Consider the following 14,123-nt stretch of genomic DNA (forward strand, 5'->3'; position numbering starts at 1 on the left):
AGCATGGATGAGACAGTGGCTTGTTCCACTTTGTCCAAACTGGATGAAGACACAGCTTGGAGAAGAGCCAGGACAGCAAAACGTGGTGCTAAAGCCCCAGAGCGTGGTGGGCACAGGTTTTCCAGTCATGGATGTGGCCACTGGACCAGGCTCCCACGCCAGCCTCCCTCACAGCAGCAGGTTAGGGGAGGTCAGTCATTAAAGCCTGAGCCCTGGTGTGGGCTGGGGTCCCTTGTCTGCCCTTTTGGTGAACAGGACAATGGCTCTGTCTTTCCTTACTCTCCCATTAAAGACACCCACAGGAGATTAATTTTTATTCAACACAACAAAGTTCATGATCAGTATAGCTGTGAAATACAAGTCCAAACCAGCACAAATAAGACCACTTCTGTCATCCCAACAGGCACAGCTCAGCTGGAATAGAAGGCACTTTGGCAGAAAATCCCAACATGTAAAATAAATCTGGCCCCCATGAGAGAGGGGTGATCCCCCACCAACCACGGTCCCACACCGCCGATCTCTGCCGAGACACTTTCGGGTCACCCGTCGGGTCACAGAGCAGCATCACATCCTCGTGGGACAGCTTGGGCTCCTGTTTCCCACGGCTGTGGCTTTTCTCTCCCAGGTGTCATTTCTGTTTGGAGAAGTAAAGTGAAACCTAATCTCTTCAAACATGCAAAAGGAAATTCAGAGGCACCAAAGAGAAGCTAAAGCTGCAGGGTGAAGCCGGGCCATGAGCGCGGCCCCCGGCACCCATGGCGGGATGAGGATCTCCCTGCTCAGATATTTGTGCCACCCCCAGCCACAGCTGAGCCCCCAGGGGCCTGGCTGAGCAGCTCTGAGGGCTTTTTCTTTATGGGATGAAGCCCATCCTGGGCTTTGGTGCGTCTTGCCCGGCAATGTCATGCTCCACCATAGCCCAGCAAAGCATGGCTGCATTCGCCACAGCTCCTCCAAACCATGCCAGGGCCAGCTCCTGCCCTGGAGTGGAGAGTTCCCCAAAGCCAGCACGGGCTGGGGACATCACACTGTGTCCAACAGAGTCTGCAGGGCACTGGGGACCCACCACAATCATTGTTCCAGTCCCAGTGATGCCTTGTGAAGGCTGACCTAGAGCAGAGGCCAGAGTTAAAGAATAAAGCAGGGATTTATTAAAAGGCCTCCATGGATCTACCTTAGGCAGCACAAGAGCCCAGCCAGGGCTACACCCAAGATGGACCCAAAATGGTGACAAAATGGACAACTGGTCACAGAGTCTCTCACTTTTATAAGTTCTGGTCTATTTACCTATTGGAGTTAATTGTCCAATTACAGCTTTAGCCCATGAAGTCCCATCCTTCTTGTTTTTCTCTCTTCAGCCCACATTGTTTATGCTCTTGGGCCTGAGATTTGGATCATTTGTCCTTGGTCCCCAGCTAGAGAAGGAATTGTTTTGTCTCCCTGCTCTGTGAAGAGAGCTCACCATGCCCTAATATGAAGCTCAGAATTATACACTAGAGCAGCACAGAATCTGAAAAATAGAAAAACTAAAACCTGAAGCATCACCAGCTGCCAGTGGTGCTCTTCAAGGAGAGCAGCTCAGATAGTGATGATGAAACCCCTTCCTTGAGAGGCTGGAGCCACTCAAGCTTGGTTGGAGTGAGAAATCCCAGGTGTGGGATTTCCAGGTAGGAGAACAAAAGTGAAACCTGACTGTGGCCGGGGCTGGCGTCAGCAGCGGGTGAGGCAATCGCTCCGTGGTGACTCACAGGTTCCTGCATGGCACCAGCATGGCAAAGGTGCTCACCACAGGCCATGGCACTGGCATGGGTAAGGATGAGCCCAGATGGCTCCTGACACCAGTGGGCCAGTCTGGGAGGAAGTGACTCCTGCTACACCGACTAGTCTGGGTAGAGAAGATAGACAGAACAGAAAGCATGCCCCAAACAAGGCAGGTTTAAAAATAACCCCCCAGGTGAGGTGTGGGAGCCCTGCCCACGGCCCAGTGGTGCCAGGACAGGGGCAGCAGTGGGCTCTGCTCATCAGCCATCACCAGACCTGTGCCTGCCAGCCCAGGGTGTGGTGCCCCCAGCCCCAGTGCATCCCCCAGCACCCCCCAGCAGTGTGAGCTGCAGCAGCCCCTGCACTGGCTGGTGCTGCCCTGCTGATGCAATCCCTGCTGTTACCTCATGGCTGGGCACCCACTGCATGATGCTACTGCAGGGAGAGAAGGGCTTTAAATTAAATCACAGCTGTAATTAGCCAGCAGATTTCAACTTGTTGTAAATTTAAAGTGAGGAAAAAACCCAACCACTTGGCCCCCAGAGCCTTTTTGCCAGCACTGTAGGGACACGGGATGTCACCTCCTGCAGGACCCCTCCCTGCCCTGGAATGTCTGCAGGGATGCACCTCACAGGGACAAGCCTGCCAGCAGAGCAGGCCCTGGGCACGGCAGCAGTAGTGCCAGTCGGTGCCAGCCCGGGCAGGAGAGACCCCTGGTGTTCATCCAGCAAGGGAGGCCTGAGAGCTGCTGCTGGCCCCAAGCCAAGCTGCACCTGGAGCAGCCCCTCAGGCAGTGAGATCAGGGCCTGACCCAGTATTGCTGCCCCAGCACCTGGCTGTGCACACAGAGAGCAGCCTCCCATCCACAATGGGCTTCCCACACCACAGCTGTCCTCCCAAGACCCCATCACCCTCCTGGGGGACCAAGTGGGGGCAAAGCCTTTGCCCCCCACCCTGGGCAAGCTGAGAGCAGGACCCTGGGAGCCCAGGACCTCAGCAGAAGCACCTCCAGCCCCTGCCAGCCCCCTCTGGGGCTGGGAGCAGAGGTGGCACTTCACCTTTCTTAATAATGCACTGATGTAGAAGAGAGTGAGGGCACAGGCCTTCCCATGGTGTCAGGGAAGCTTTCTTGCCAAGGACAGGAATTACAGGAAAGGGAAAGATCCCTGCAGAGGGTGGGTCTGAACTTGAAATATCCAGAAGGCAAACAGGAGGAGACCTGTGCCAGGGTTTGCCCAGCTTTGAGCCCTCACGTCTCCTCTTGCCCCTCCCAAAAAATGCAGCCTCTAATCTTCCCTTTGCAGCGTGGGTGGGTGATAGGGCACAAATCTCAGCAGGGGCACTGCTCTCCTTCAGCAGTGATCCCATAAAGGCTCCTGAGCTGTTCTGAGGGGCCTCACTATGGCCAAGGCACTCCTGGGGCAGGTAAGGTGCTGATACCTGCACCAGGGATGGGGGCACACTGTGGGTGACAGCAGCCTCCAAAGAGAGTGCACAGCTCCTTGCTTAGCCAGGGCAGGGAATGGCCCTTCCTACCCAAAACCCACCTTCCCCACAGAGCAGAGGGGCACCGAGAGCATCAGAACACCCAATGTCAATGCAGCACAGTTATTCCCACACCAGTGAGTGCTCCATAGCCTCTTTGTAAAACAGGAACCACAGGCAACATTTTCTCAGCTGGCTTTTTAATTATTATTAATTGTGTAAGAAATGCAGTGAGTTTCTCAGCTGTTCCTGTGATTCTCTTCCCCACGTGTTATTAAGCCATCAATCCACAATGGGACACTTCCAGTGCTGAGGGAGCAGCACTGGGCAGACAGCAGGACCAGGGTGGACAGGAAGCTGAGGGGCACAAAACCCCATCTGCTTTCCACAAGACACCAACATTTCAATCAGCAAAATCAGCAGGAATCCTCCCAAGGAGTAAGAGCAGTTACAAGCAGGGTTTTAGGAGACAATCCACCTTCCCCTTCCACTGGAGCAGCTGATCAGGAGAAGGGTTTGCTCTCTCAGCACCCCTTGCACCCCAGCACACAGACGTGCCTCACCAAGAACTCCACCGGGGTCTCACGAGAGGAAACTCCCATTGTCTCCAGCATCCTGAAAGGACAAGCACAGGAAGGCTCTCACCTGCCCACACTGCTCCCAACTGATGTGGAGCAGCAGCCAGAGACAGATCCCTTCCACCCACAGCACACAGGAGGGATGGCAAATGCTTCAGCTGCTGCACAAGGGTTGTTCTGGTCAGGGAATAAATGAGCAGCACCCCTTCCCCTTGTTGGGGCTGAAACAGATGGGTGAATGTTGGAATGCAAGCCTGAGCTCCTCAGAGAGGGAGATGAATGCAGGGGTTGAATTAAAGCCCTTAGAGAAATTAAGATCTATTAAACCACATAGATAAGAAGTAAAAGTGGGTTTAAGCTTTAAGTAAATAGAAGTTTGAGTTATAGTTTTAAGTAAGTTTAAGCTTTAGGTTTTAAGTAAGTAGCTCAGCAACTTAGCCCTAGATATAACAAAAACTTAGCAGAACCCTGCTACTAGAATAGATAGAATTATTCACAAAGAACAGATAAAACTACATACATAAATAGACAGAACTATTCACATTGATAGATAAACTTCTAAGTAAGAAAACAGATAATAAATTTGCATAAATAGATAATATTATACACGTAGTTTTTTAAGAAGTGACACTACTTTTGTACTACTTCTGCACATTAGAATCAAGCTTAGATTGGTTTAGAAAGAACGTTTTAGAATTGTGCTTTTAGTTGACTGGATGTTTTGTGAATAAAAAGTCCCTGTAACGGGGTGCAAAAGACAACATCAACGACTACCACAACCATGACTATCAACAACCACGACAGAAGAAGAAGAAAACAGAAGAAGAAAAGAAGAAGGAGAAAGAAGAAAGAAGACTGTGGTCCCTGTTGCTGCTCAGAACATCAGAGCAGCTCGTCCCTGCTGCTGGCTCAGGACATCGGCCTCTGTGCCAGGGAACAACTGTTGCTGCTGCTGTTCCTGCACAGAACCTGGGACTATTCCAGAGAGCAGCCTTGCAGCTGCTGCTCTTGCTTGGGATTCTGAGCCAGAAAGCTTTTAGCACTGACTGTAACACCTTGACCTCTCTGCCTTCAGGACTGATGTATTCGTGCAATAAAGAACCTCAGAGCAGCCCATGACTGCTCGTGTCTCTTTGAAGACCCTGGACCCACTAAAGCTCGACAGGTGAAGATGCAACCCCCAATATTTTTCAAGCCCTTTGCTAATGAAAAGCAAAAAACTCAGGATAGTCTCGTGTCAGAGGTTTCATGGATACATTCATGGTTTCATGGCACATCCTACTGCTACACAGGCTTCAAATCTAAGGATCTGCTGTTGAACCCCTGACAAGTGTCCACCCCTGGGGGAACAGAGGGAGCACATCCCTGCACACTCCCCTGCAGCTTTGGAGGGGTCTGTACAACCTCCCTCTGCATGCACTGCACAGGACAGGTCCTCCACACTCTGCTTGTTTTCCCAAGAGGTTTTCTCACCTCTTTTCTGTCTCTTGGAGGAGGGATGTTGCAGCTGTAGGGTCATTCTTCTTAAAGGTTTGATATGAAGAGGTGGACTCCATGTAACCAACCACACCCTCAACAGTCATGGGAATTGGGTCATAGATATCAGTGATTCTGCAAGAGACATGGGCAAGAAAGGAGCATTGGCAAGTTAAATCTCAAAGGCAGGGGAACATGAACCACAGGTTGACATGGTAATAAATATAAATAAATAAAATATCTGACACCATCAAAAGTGCTTCTGCTCACCTCTTCTTGTCTGGGAACGGCAAGGCCTCAAAGATTGCTTTGTAGTCATCCAAGACATATTTTACTTTATCATTTGAGTATTTTAAAATCTCATCCCAGCACTGAAACGAAGTGTATTAAAAACAAACACAAAATCACTTGAAGTTCTCAGATGCTCCTTAACTCAGGTTTGGGCCTGCATGTGATACATTCATATATGTCCTTTTTTTTATAGACTTGTTGCATTAAAATACACCAAAGTCGTGCCTGATGTCAAGAATTCAAGGATCCTGTTCTAGAAATAAGGCTCCTGTCCTCCCTGCACAGCTCTTACTCATAGTGGAAAGTCTCCTTTTATCCAATTGTTAAAACACCCTTTGGCCAGAAAGATTCTAAAAAAAAGGTCTTCTTCCCAACACTTTCTACTTCCCATTCTTTTCACTGTGATCAGAGCAACAGGAAAAGTCTCCTGGACAATACCAGCTCCCAGATCTGCCCTGGCACTCTTCTCAACCCCACCAGATCTGCCCTATCAGTCCTCATGTCCCTCTCCTCACCATCCAGCCAGCCCAGTGTGAAGCCTCTAAATCCCTGCATTTACCCCATTCTGCATTAGGATTCCTATCATCACACCCCCCTCAATCCCACTCCTCCCTCTCTGCCGAGGGATTCACGTTCTCTGAACCTGAAAGAAGCAGAAAAAAGAATGATCAAAGCAATTCTTATCTCATTTGCTGCTCCTGTGCTGTGCCAAAGTAGAATGCCATATGGAGATTGTTTACCCAGAGTGATGGTGTTTTGCTTCCTTGGCCTATCAGGGCCAAAAAGGACTGGGGGACTGTCACAGACACACTTTATGAAAAATCCTTTCATTAGGATCTTTTGTCCTGAGAAGCTGAGAGGCCTCAGAAACAAAATGTAACTAATAATTATCTGCTGCTGTGGAATGCAACAGGTGCATCTTTGATTGGTCTCATGTGGTTGTTTTTAATTAATGGCCAATCACAGTCCAGCTGTCTCGGACTCGCAGGTCAGTCACAAGATTTTATGATCATTCCCTTCTTTTTCCTTTCCTTGCTAGCCTTCTGATGAAATCCTTTCTTCTATTCTTTTAGTATAGTTTTAATATAATATATATCATAAAATAATAAATCAGCCTTCTGAAACATAGAGTCAACATTCTTGTCTCTTCCCTCGTCCTACGACCACCCCCACAGGGGACCACTGGGACTGCCGGCTGACAGCCACAAGAGTCTGTGCAGTGGAGTTGAGTGCTTTGTGCAGATTCAGTTTAAATATAATATAGAATAATACAATATAATAAAGTAATTAATCAGCCTTCTGATGTCAATGGGGTCAGATCAGTGGAGTCAGATGCATCACTTTCTCCCTGCCACGGGGGCCGCCCTGTGTTTCCAATACTCTGCACCCACGAGTGCCACCCATTCCCCCCGGCCTGAGGCGTTCCCAGCTGACCTCCCTGAAGACTCTGGTGAGCTGCTGGGAGCACTGCCCGTGGCGCAGGCTCATGTCCAGGGTGTAGGTGCTGATGGCCACGCAGCCGCCGGGCCGCAGCACGCGCTGAGCCTCACGCGCGAAGCGCTCCAGCTGGAACCAGTGCGCGGCCGTGAACGAGGTCAGCACGTCCACGGAGCCCGCCGGGAACGGCAGCTCCTCCGCCGGGCACACACTGTGGGGACAGGGGAAAAAAGCCACGGGTGGTGGCAAGGGTGGAATTTTGACAAGAAAGTCTCACAGATACGTGTGCTTAGCAGAAAGATTTTTGGATGAAAGAATAGGTGGTGGTGTTCACAGGGGTCCCAGGATGAGGGAAGAGACAAGAATGTTGACTCCATGTTTCAGAAGGCTGGTTTATTATTTTATGATATATATTATATTAAAACTGTACTAAAAGAATAGAAGAAAAGATTTCATCAGAAGGCTAGCAAGGAAAGGAAAAAGAAGGGAATGATAATAAAATCTTGTGACTGACCAGAGATTCCGAGACAGCTGGACTGTGATTGGCCATTAATTAGAAACAACTACCTGAGACCAATCAAAGATGCACCTGTTGCATTCCACAGCAGCAGATAATTATTGTTTACATTTTGTTTCTGAGGCTTCTCAGCTTCTCAGGAGAAAAATCCTAGCAAAAGGATTTTTCAGAAAATATCATGGTTCCATCTTTATTCTTATAGCTAAGTTTTGATATAGAAGAAAAGAATTGCTGAGCCAGCCTTCCTGGATAACCAAGGAGGCAAAGGGTGTGTTAGTTAGAAGGGGTTTTTATGACTTAGAGCAAAGGATAAACCCACCTCAAAGAAGATGTTTTTACTAAGCAGAAAAATAGCACAGGCAAACAAGTCAGCAAATGTGGCAAGTATGAAAAAAGGTCTCAGAATTTTCCACTGCAAGAAAACTGAAAAACAACTTCTAGCTTAAACTGTGATGTACTGACTTTTAGTGATTGGAGAGCAGTAACATGAATACGGTAATTACAGTAGTTATGATAGGCTATAGATAATAGTTAAGTTCTGCTGTTGTAAGATGCTCAGCAAAGAACAGTATATAGTGCAATGTAACCAAAACCAAAGGGTCTCCAGGCCTGCCTGCAGCTGGAGCTGACAGCTGTAGGCACAGGCTCTGTCACCCACAACCCTAGACTGCTGTAACACCTTGGATGGAATAAACTGCATTTTGGAGAGCTGCCTGGAGTCCCACATCCCTCATTTCAGCTCTTACAACGTGGGATGGGAGACTTACAGAGCAGGATGTGAAGCCAGAGGGCGTTTTTGGATGGTTTGGATGCAAGACCACAAAGTCTAGGATAATGCTTGTTCACACCAGGAATTCCATCAAATGGAATCTCTGGTGCCAGCTGGCTCTTACAACAGTCATACTCATTTCACCATGATATCTTCTGAAAAATCCCTTTGCCAGGATTTCTTCTCCTGGGAAGCTTCAGCTTCTCCCTGTTTTGCTGCTTTGGAATGTGATTTGGAGATATTGTTTATCCAGCATGTGAATTGTTTTAATTTAATGACCAATCATGGTCCAGCTGTGTCAAGGCTCTGAGGAGTCACGGGTTCTTCTTTATCATTCCTGCTAAGCCTTCCGATGTATCCTTTCTCTTTCTTTAGTATAGTTTTAGTATAACATAATAGAACAGAATAATATATCAGCCTTCTGAGAACTTGGAGTCAGATTCTCATCTCTCACCTCATCCTGGGGACCTCACAAACACCCCATGCTCACAAACCACCCCCTCCACGTGAGGACCTGAATTGTGCCTTTGGCCGAGCGTGCTGTCCTGACACTCACAGGTAGGAGATGTTGGGCATGCAGGGGGTGGCCTTGGCCTCCTGGATCTGTGCTTCACTGATGTCTGTGCCCACCACCTTCTTGAAGTGCTCCCCAAGGAAGTGGGTGCCTTGTCCAGAGCCACAGCCAACATCCACCGCCAGCTCCGCAGGGATGGCCTTCTGCAGGGAGGAGTGGATGTGTCTCAGTGGGCAGCCACCCAATTCCTGTGCTTTCACCCCATTCCTTCCCCCAGCACCCACTCAGGAACAGCCTTGGCGTGGCAGAACCTGTAGAAAGCCTCTTCTGTGCCCCCATCTGGCCGTGAGCCCTGCTGCTTTATCTTTCCCTGAGGCACCAACCAAAGTGACACTCCCAGCAAGGTAAACACTGCCAGCCACAATTGAATACTCCTTGGATTTTTCCCCACCCACAATTGAATACTCCTTGGATTTTTCCCCACCCACAATTAAATACCCCTTGGATTTTTCCTCCAGCCTGGCTGTACCCCGCTCACCTTTTCCCGCAGGTAGGAGAGGATGGTCTGCTGCAGCTCTTTGCCCGGTGCAAACCTGTATTTCTGGTAGATGGCTGCATGCCCTCGGCCCTCGAACATCTGGGTGGCCATGCTTGGTGACCGTGCACCTGGGAGGAGGCAGCAAGATGTGATCCCCGGGGATGTCACACGGGACCGCAGGCACTGAAGCCTCTGGTTCCTGGTGTGGCCACAGGGAGGACTTTGCCCGGGAGGCTCCAGCAAGGGAGAGTGAACCTGCTCTCCAGGAATCCCTCCCACAGCCCTAAGCTCATCACAGGAGCAAACCAGCGGCGTCCAACAGGAAAAGCTTTCCAGGTTTTTACACACCCCCTAAGGAGTGTGGAACTCCTCTGTTTTCCTTACCCACCCGACTGTTTCCTCAAATAATTCACTGAGCAGTGAAGCAGGAAAACTACCAGTAAAACACGTGGGCTTTTTCTGGCTGGATTTTTTAAAAGGAAATCCATTTTCTCCTATTAGCAACACAATCACAACCGCCACCTGCTGCTTTTTGGTCCTTCCCGCCCAGCAGCCAAAGGCTCTTAGGGCACTGAACCCATCACCACGCGTGGAGGCGAGCGGGGCCCTTCGGCCTGGCCGCAGCTCAGCCCAGGGAGCCAGGGGAGCTGCAAATCCCCGCTCCGGCCCCGTGCCAGCCCCGGTTCCCGCAGCCCCTGCGCTGTCCCCCGCAGCCCGGGCCCGTGGCGCCGCCCCGGAAGGCTCCCGGCCGGATCCTGTTCGTGGCGCTGCCCGAGCAGGCGCTGTCCGAAGCAGCGGCAGCTCCCGGGGCTCGGCACCGACCCCAGGCACTGCCAGGAGGGCTCCGTGCTCCTTTTCCTGAGGAAGGATGTGCCCGCGGTGGGTTTATGGAGCGATACGGAAATGCATCGGGAGATCGAGGGCTGTTCTGCCTCCATGCGGGAATAGATGCTCCAGCAGCTCGGGGCTGGAGCGCCCAGCCGGGAGTAGCAGCGCTGCCAAAGCGCTCTCTGCAGGGATCCTCCCGAGCCTTCTCCCCCCACCATTCCCGCTCCTTCCTTACCGGGCAGCCCCCGCAGCAGCCGCTCCCAGTCCGGAGCCGCGGGGCCGGGACCAGGGAAGGCGGGGGAAGGCGAGGGATGGCCCCGGCACCGCCCCCGGTGCCGCCCGCCCGGGGCTCCCCTGCCCAGCGAAAGCCAGGAGGCAGCTCCGAGAGGCTCAATGCCACCGGAATCCTGGAGCCGCAGACACAGCTCTGTGGTTGCTGATCACGTAGGTACAGCTTTCAAAGTGTCCACGGATCCCGGGAATGCTCAAGCACCCTCCACATCTTGGGAAGCAGATGCAGAGCCCAGAAGATGCTGCAAGGATTCAAATGCTGCGGGCAGCCAAAGCCATACCTACAAAGCTCTGTCTGCGCTGGAGTCACTTCCTGGTGTCCAGCAGAAAGAGAAAATGCAGCAAGAGCCCCCAAGAGCAGCACTTTAAAAGCTCAGAATGTTGGGATTTCAGACCTAGGCAGTTTGCCCTGATTCGAGGCAGGATTTTACCCCTTCCTCAGGAGAGTGACGTTAATTCCGTGCAGCTGAGGCCAGCGGAGCCGTGGTTAGCTGGAAGCACACTCCCGTCAGTTTGTACTTTGTACAGCAGTCATGGGTCCATGCTAATTAGCACAGCCTTTAAGCCACTCCTAATTTTAAGAGAAATCAGTGAACTTACTCAAGAACTGTAGACAGAGGCTGGCTTGAAGCAGTTTACTAAATCAAAGCATGGGTTGGAGTTCCTGGGCTTGTGTCCTAAATATTTTATTTGGGCCACCTGGTGCTTAATCGTGCAGGGGTGGCACCTACAGCAAGAGAAAACACCACAAAATCACCAAAGGGCCCTGTGTTTGCACTGCCTGGCTCTCTGGGGTTTGGACACCCCATTTTGCCTGGATTTTGCTGAGAGCACCACTGCACACAGGAGGGGGAGATGTCCCTGAGGCACCTGCCCAGTTCCAAACCCCACAATTCCTGGGCAATGCACGGATGATGTTTAACTGGGCTACAGCTGACACCAAACACCTGCAGGAAAACAAAACACCAGCCAGGCATGGGCTGCAAATGGCACCAGGCCTTTCCTGAGCTCTCCCAAATTTGGTACATGGGATTCTGCTGCCTTTGGCTCCCTCCTCCATCCCTGTTGTGCTCCCCAAGGGATTGCTACTCCCTGCACCATGCAGAAATGAATTGGTCTCCTCAAGATTTGGGTTGCTGAGCCTTAGGCCAAATGTGGGTTTAAACACCAGACACAGGGAATCAGACACTGTCCATCATCCCTGCCTGCCCACTTATTAAATCCAAATAATGGAATGCCAAAATGCCCTGGGGTCTTCCCAACTTGTTCCCCAAACCTTCAGACCCTGTGGATTTTAGTTATAAAACAGGGTCCTGGATTAACAGACCTTCACTGGGAATGCATCTCACTCTGAAATTTATTAAAACTGAAAAAATGAATCAATCTATTTTAGAGGACAAAAAGGCCAAAGGATACTCCTGTCAGTCCTCCTGTGTCCACTGGTATTTTTTCCAACAGGTTTACCTGTAGATGGATTGCTTGAAGCTAAAGGAAGAGGAGGCCAACAGCACCATTACCCTGCTGCATTTAATTTACAAATCTAATTGTTTTCAATTACATTTCAACATTGACTCAGAAGCTTTTTGCTGGACCACACAAGAGGGAGAATACCCGCAGGGCTGTGTGGGCTGGGGTCCACCTCCCCATCCTCAGGATACCCTGAAGAAGTCAGTGATATTTCTCCTACTTTTGGGAAAACTTGATTTGATTTTAAGATCCCAGTAAGGTTTCAGGTCTTGGAAGATGCTCCCCTGTTTATTTGTTCTCTGATGGAAAAGGAGCAAGATTTATTATCACAACAAGGAATAAAGGGATTGGAAAACAGTTGGTATTTCTTCAAGGATCTTTTCAAACCTAGAGGACTCAGACTTCAAGTTAGTGAAGAATATAATTCTCTTGTCTTAGAAGCAGTGGGGCATGGATAAAGTTCCTTGTAAGGAAGGGATTTATCCACAAACCAGAGATGTCACTCTTGATGTGTTAGAGCTGTGCCTCAAGCTGGCATTAAGGCTATCCCTGCCTGCTCCTTGGCATTTGCAATCCAGGAAAAATCAGTGTTTGTGTCAAAAGAAAACCCAGATGAACAAGAGAGCAGAGAGGGAAGGGAGAAAGAATTCCCACAGCAGTGACTATTTTAGGGAAGTGCATCTGCAATTCTCGGATCCTTGCAATGGCAGCAGCAGTGACTGGTGATGTCCTGGTGGTTGCTGTGCTGCAGCACACAAAGGGCTGGAGGGAAAGGAAAGGCAGGCATGACATGCTCAAGGGCAGAGGGGGCTGCAGAGGAGAGAACCCTTGGCTTTGCAATCCTGCCTCGCCCTTGGCTCATCCGGCCAGAAATCCTTCCTGTGGAATGGCTGATGAGCAGCACTGGGGCTGAGAGCAAAGCCCAGCACTGGGGGCTTCCAGAAGCAAGTCCTTCTCCCTCCATTTCACCTTTGAATTAAGGCAGCTGGGAAATCTGGTTGTGGAGCCAGTGTATTAAATGAAATTTAGAAGTCACCTGAGGATCTGTGGCTGAGCAACCTGAGATCTCCCATTCCCCACGCAGGGGCCAGATCCACTGCTGACAAATTAACAATTCTGGATAAAAGGAGGGAGAGAAATGTGAGCTCAAAATGATCTTATTTCACCTTTCCTTGCATGCACTCTCTGGGCATGAGGATGTAGTGGCTGATATTATTATATCTGCTGGCACAAGCAAAAAGTCCAGTGGCGTCAGGAAGCTGCTGTACTAAAATTAAATAACATCTTGGGGATGGCCAAACCAGACTCAGAGCAATTGCTCTGGGTCTGGCTGATGCCTGATGGGCTGCTCTGAAATTGCAAACAAATTTGTGGCAATTAAACAAGATCCAGGACTATCTTAATTCAAAGTTTAAGCTTTTCCTTCTTGGGGTCCCAGCCAGGCATGTGATAGAATGTGAGACAGTGAAAGGAATGAGAAGGGGGTGTCTTTACAAACTGTGGGCCTGATGGTGGGTAAGGCCAGATAGGGAGAGGTGAAAGAAGCAATGGGGGAAAGCATAAATCCCATAGGAATTCCACTAATCAACACAGACTGTTACTCTCTCAAGACTGTGCTAAATCTCTGGATTTAGAGAAGAACAGAGACACAAAGTGGGGTATACATTAGAAGGGGCCTTAGGTATCAGGCATTTCAGGAAGTCTGTACCTCTCAAATACCTCGGCCAACAGGGAAAGAGAGAGGGAAATGGGGCTGGGAAATCAGGATAAAAAGGAGGCTGCATGCTCCGAAAATTGGAGAGACCCCAGGCGAAATACCCCATGGCCTCGCCCCTTATTCGAATAAAGTTACAGGACTCCTCTGTCTCCTTTTTGGAAAGAAACCTCTGGTGTTTGTGGATAAATTTTCCTGACAATAGGGAGAAAACAAGGGAGAAGGCAGCAATATTTTAGGCTCTTCTTCCTTAAAAGCCCCTGTACCAGGAGACAGCTGAGTCCATCCCTTCCTGCAGTTGCAGCTCCCAGGATCACAGCCCTGTGTCCCAAAAGCCAGGTGGGAACAGGCCTGGAAGTGTAGTGGTGCAGAGGGTTGGAAAAGGGGAATTTTGGGGTTCTGTGCTGTGCTGACCAGTGATAGCCTGTCCCAGTGGGGCATGAGGGCAAATGCACCA

The 14,123-nt window shown here is 50.1% G+C and overlaps 1 protein-coding gene across 4 annotated transcripts; it reads right to left on the bottom strand.

The window, feature by feature from the left end:
* Positions 1-323: 323 nt before the first annotated feature.
* On the bottom strand, positions 324-10,502 carry LOC115905767 (putative methyltransferase DDB_G0268948). 4 transcript variants are annotated; one of them, XM_030952421.1, is made up of 7 exons: positions 10,430-10,502; positions 9,367-9,494; positions 8,871-9,031; positions 7,026-7,239; positions 5,571-5,671; positions 5,298-5,435; positions 324-634 (listed from the first exon to the last, which is right to left on the bottom strand). In XM_030952421.1, the coding sequence occupies exons 2-7, from the start codon at positions 9,475-9,477 to the stop codon at positions 565-567; spliced, it is 795 nt and encodes a 264-aa protein (XP_030808281.1). In that variant the 5' UTR covers positions 9,478-9,494; positions 10,430-10,502; the 3' UTR covers positions 324-564. The 4 variants fall into 4 exon arrangements, with proteins under 4 accessions (XP_030808281.1, XP_030808279.1, XP_030808282.1 ...); XM_030952419.1 differs by lacking the exon at positions 324-634 and adding an exon at positions 3,430-3,861; XM_030952422.1 differs by lacking the exons at positions 324-634; positions 10,430-10,502 and adding exons at positions 3,430-3,861; positions 9,804-10,109.
* Between the last annotated feature and the right edge of the window lie 3,621 nt (positions 10,503-14,123).

Source organism: Camarhynchus parvulus, chromosome 7 (genome assembly GCF_901933205.1).
Source record: "Camarhynchus parvulus chromosome 7, STF_HiC, whole genome shotgun sequence".
Taxonomy (NCBI): Eukaryota; Metazoa; Chordata; class Aves; order Passeriformes; family Thraupidae; genus Camarhynchus; species Camarhynchus parvulus.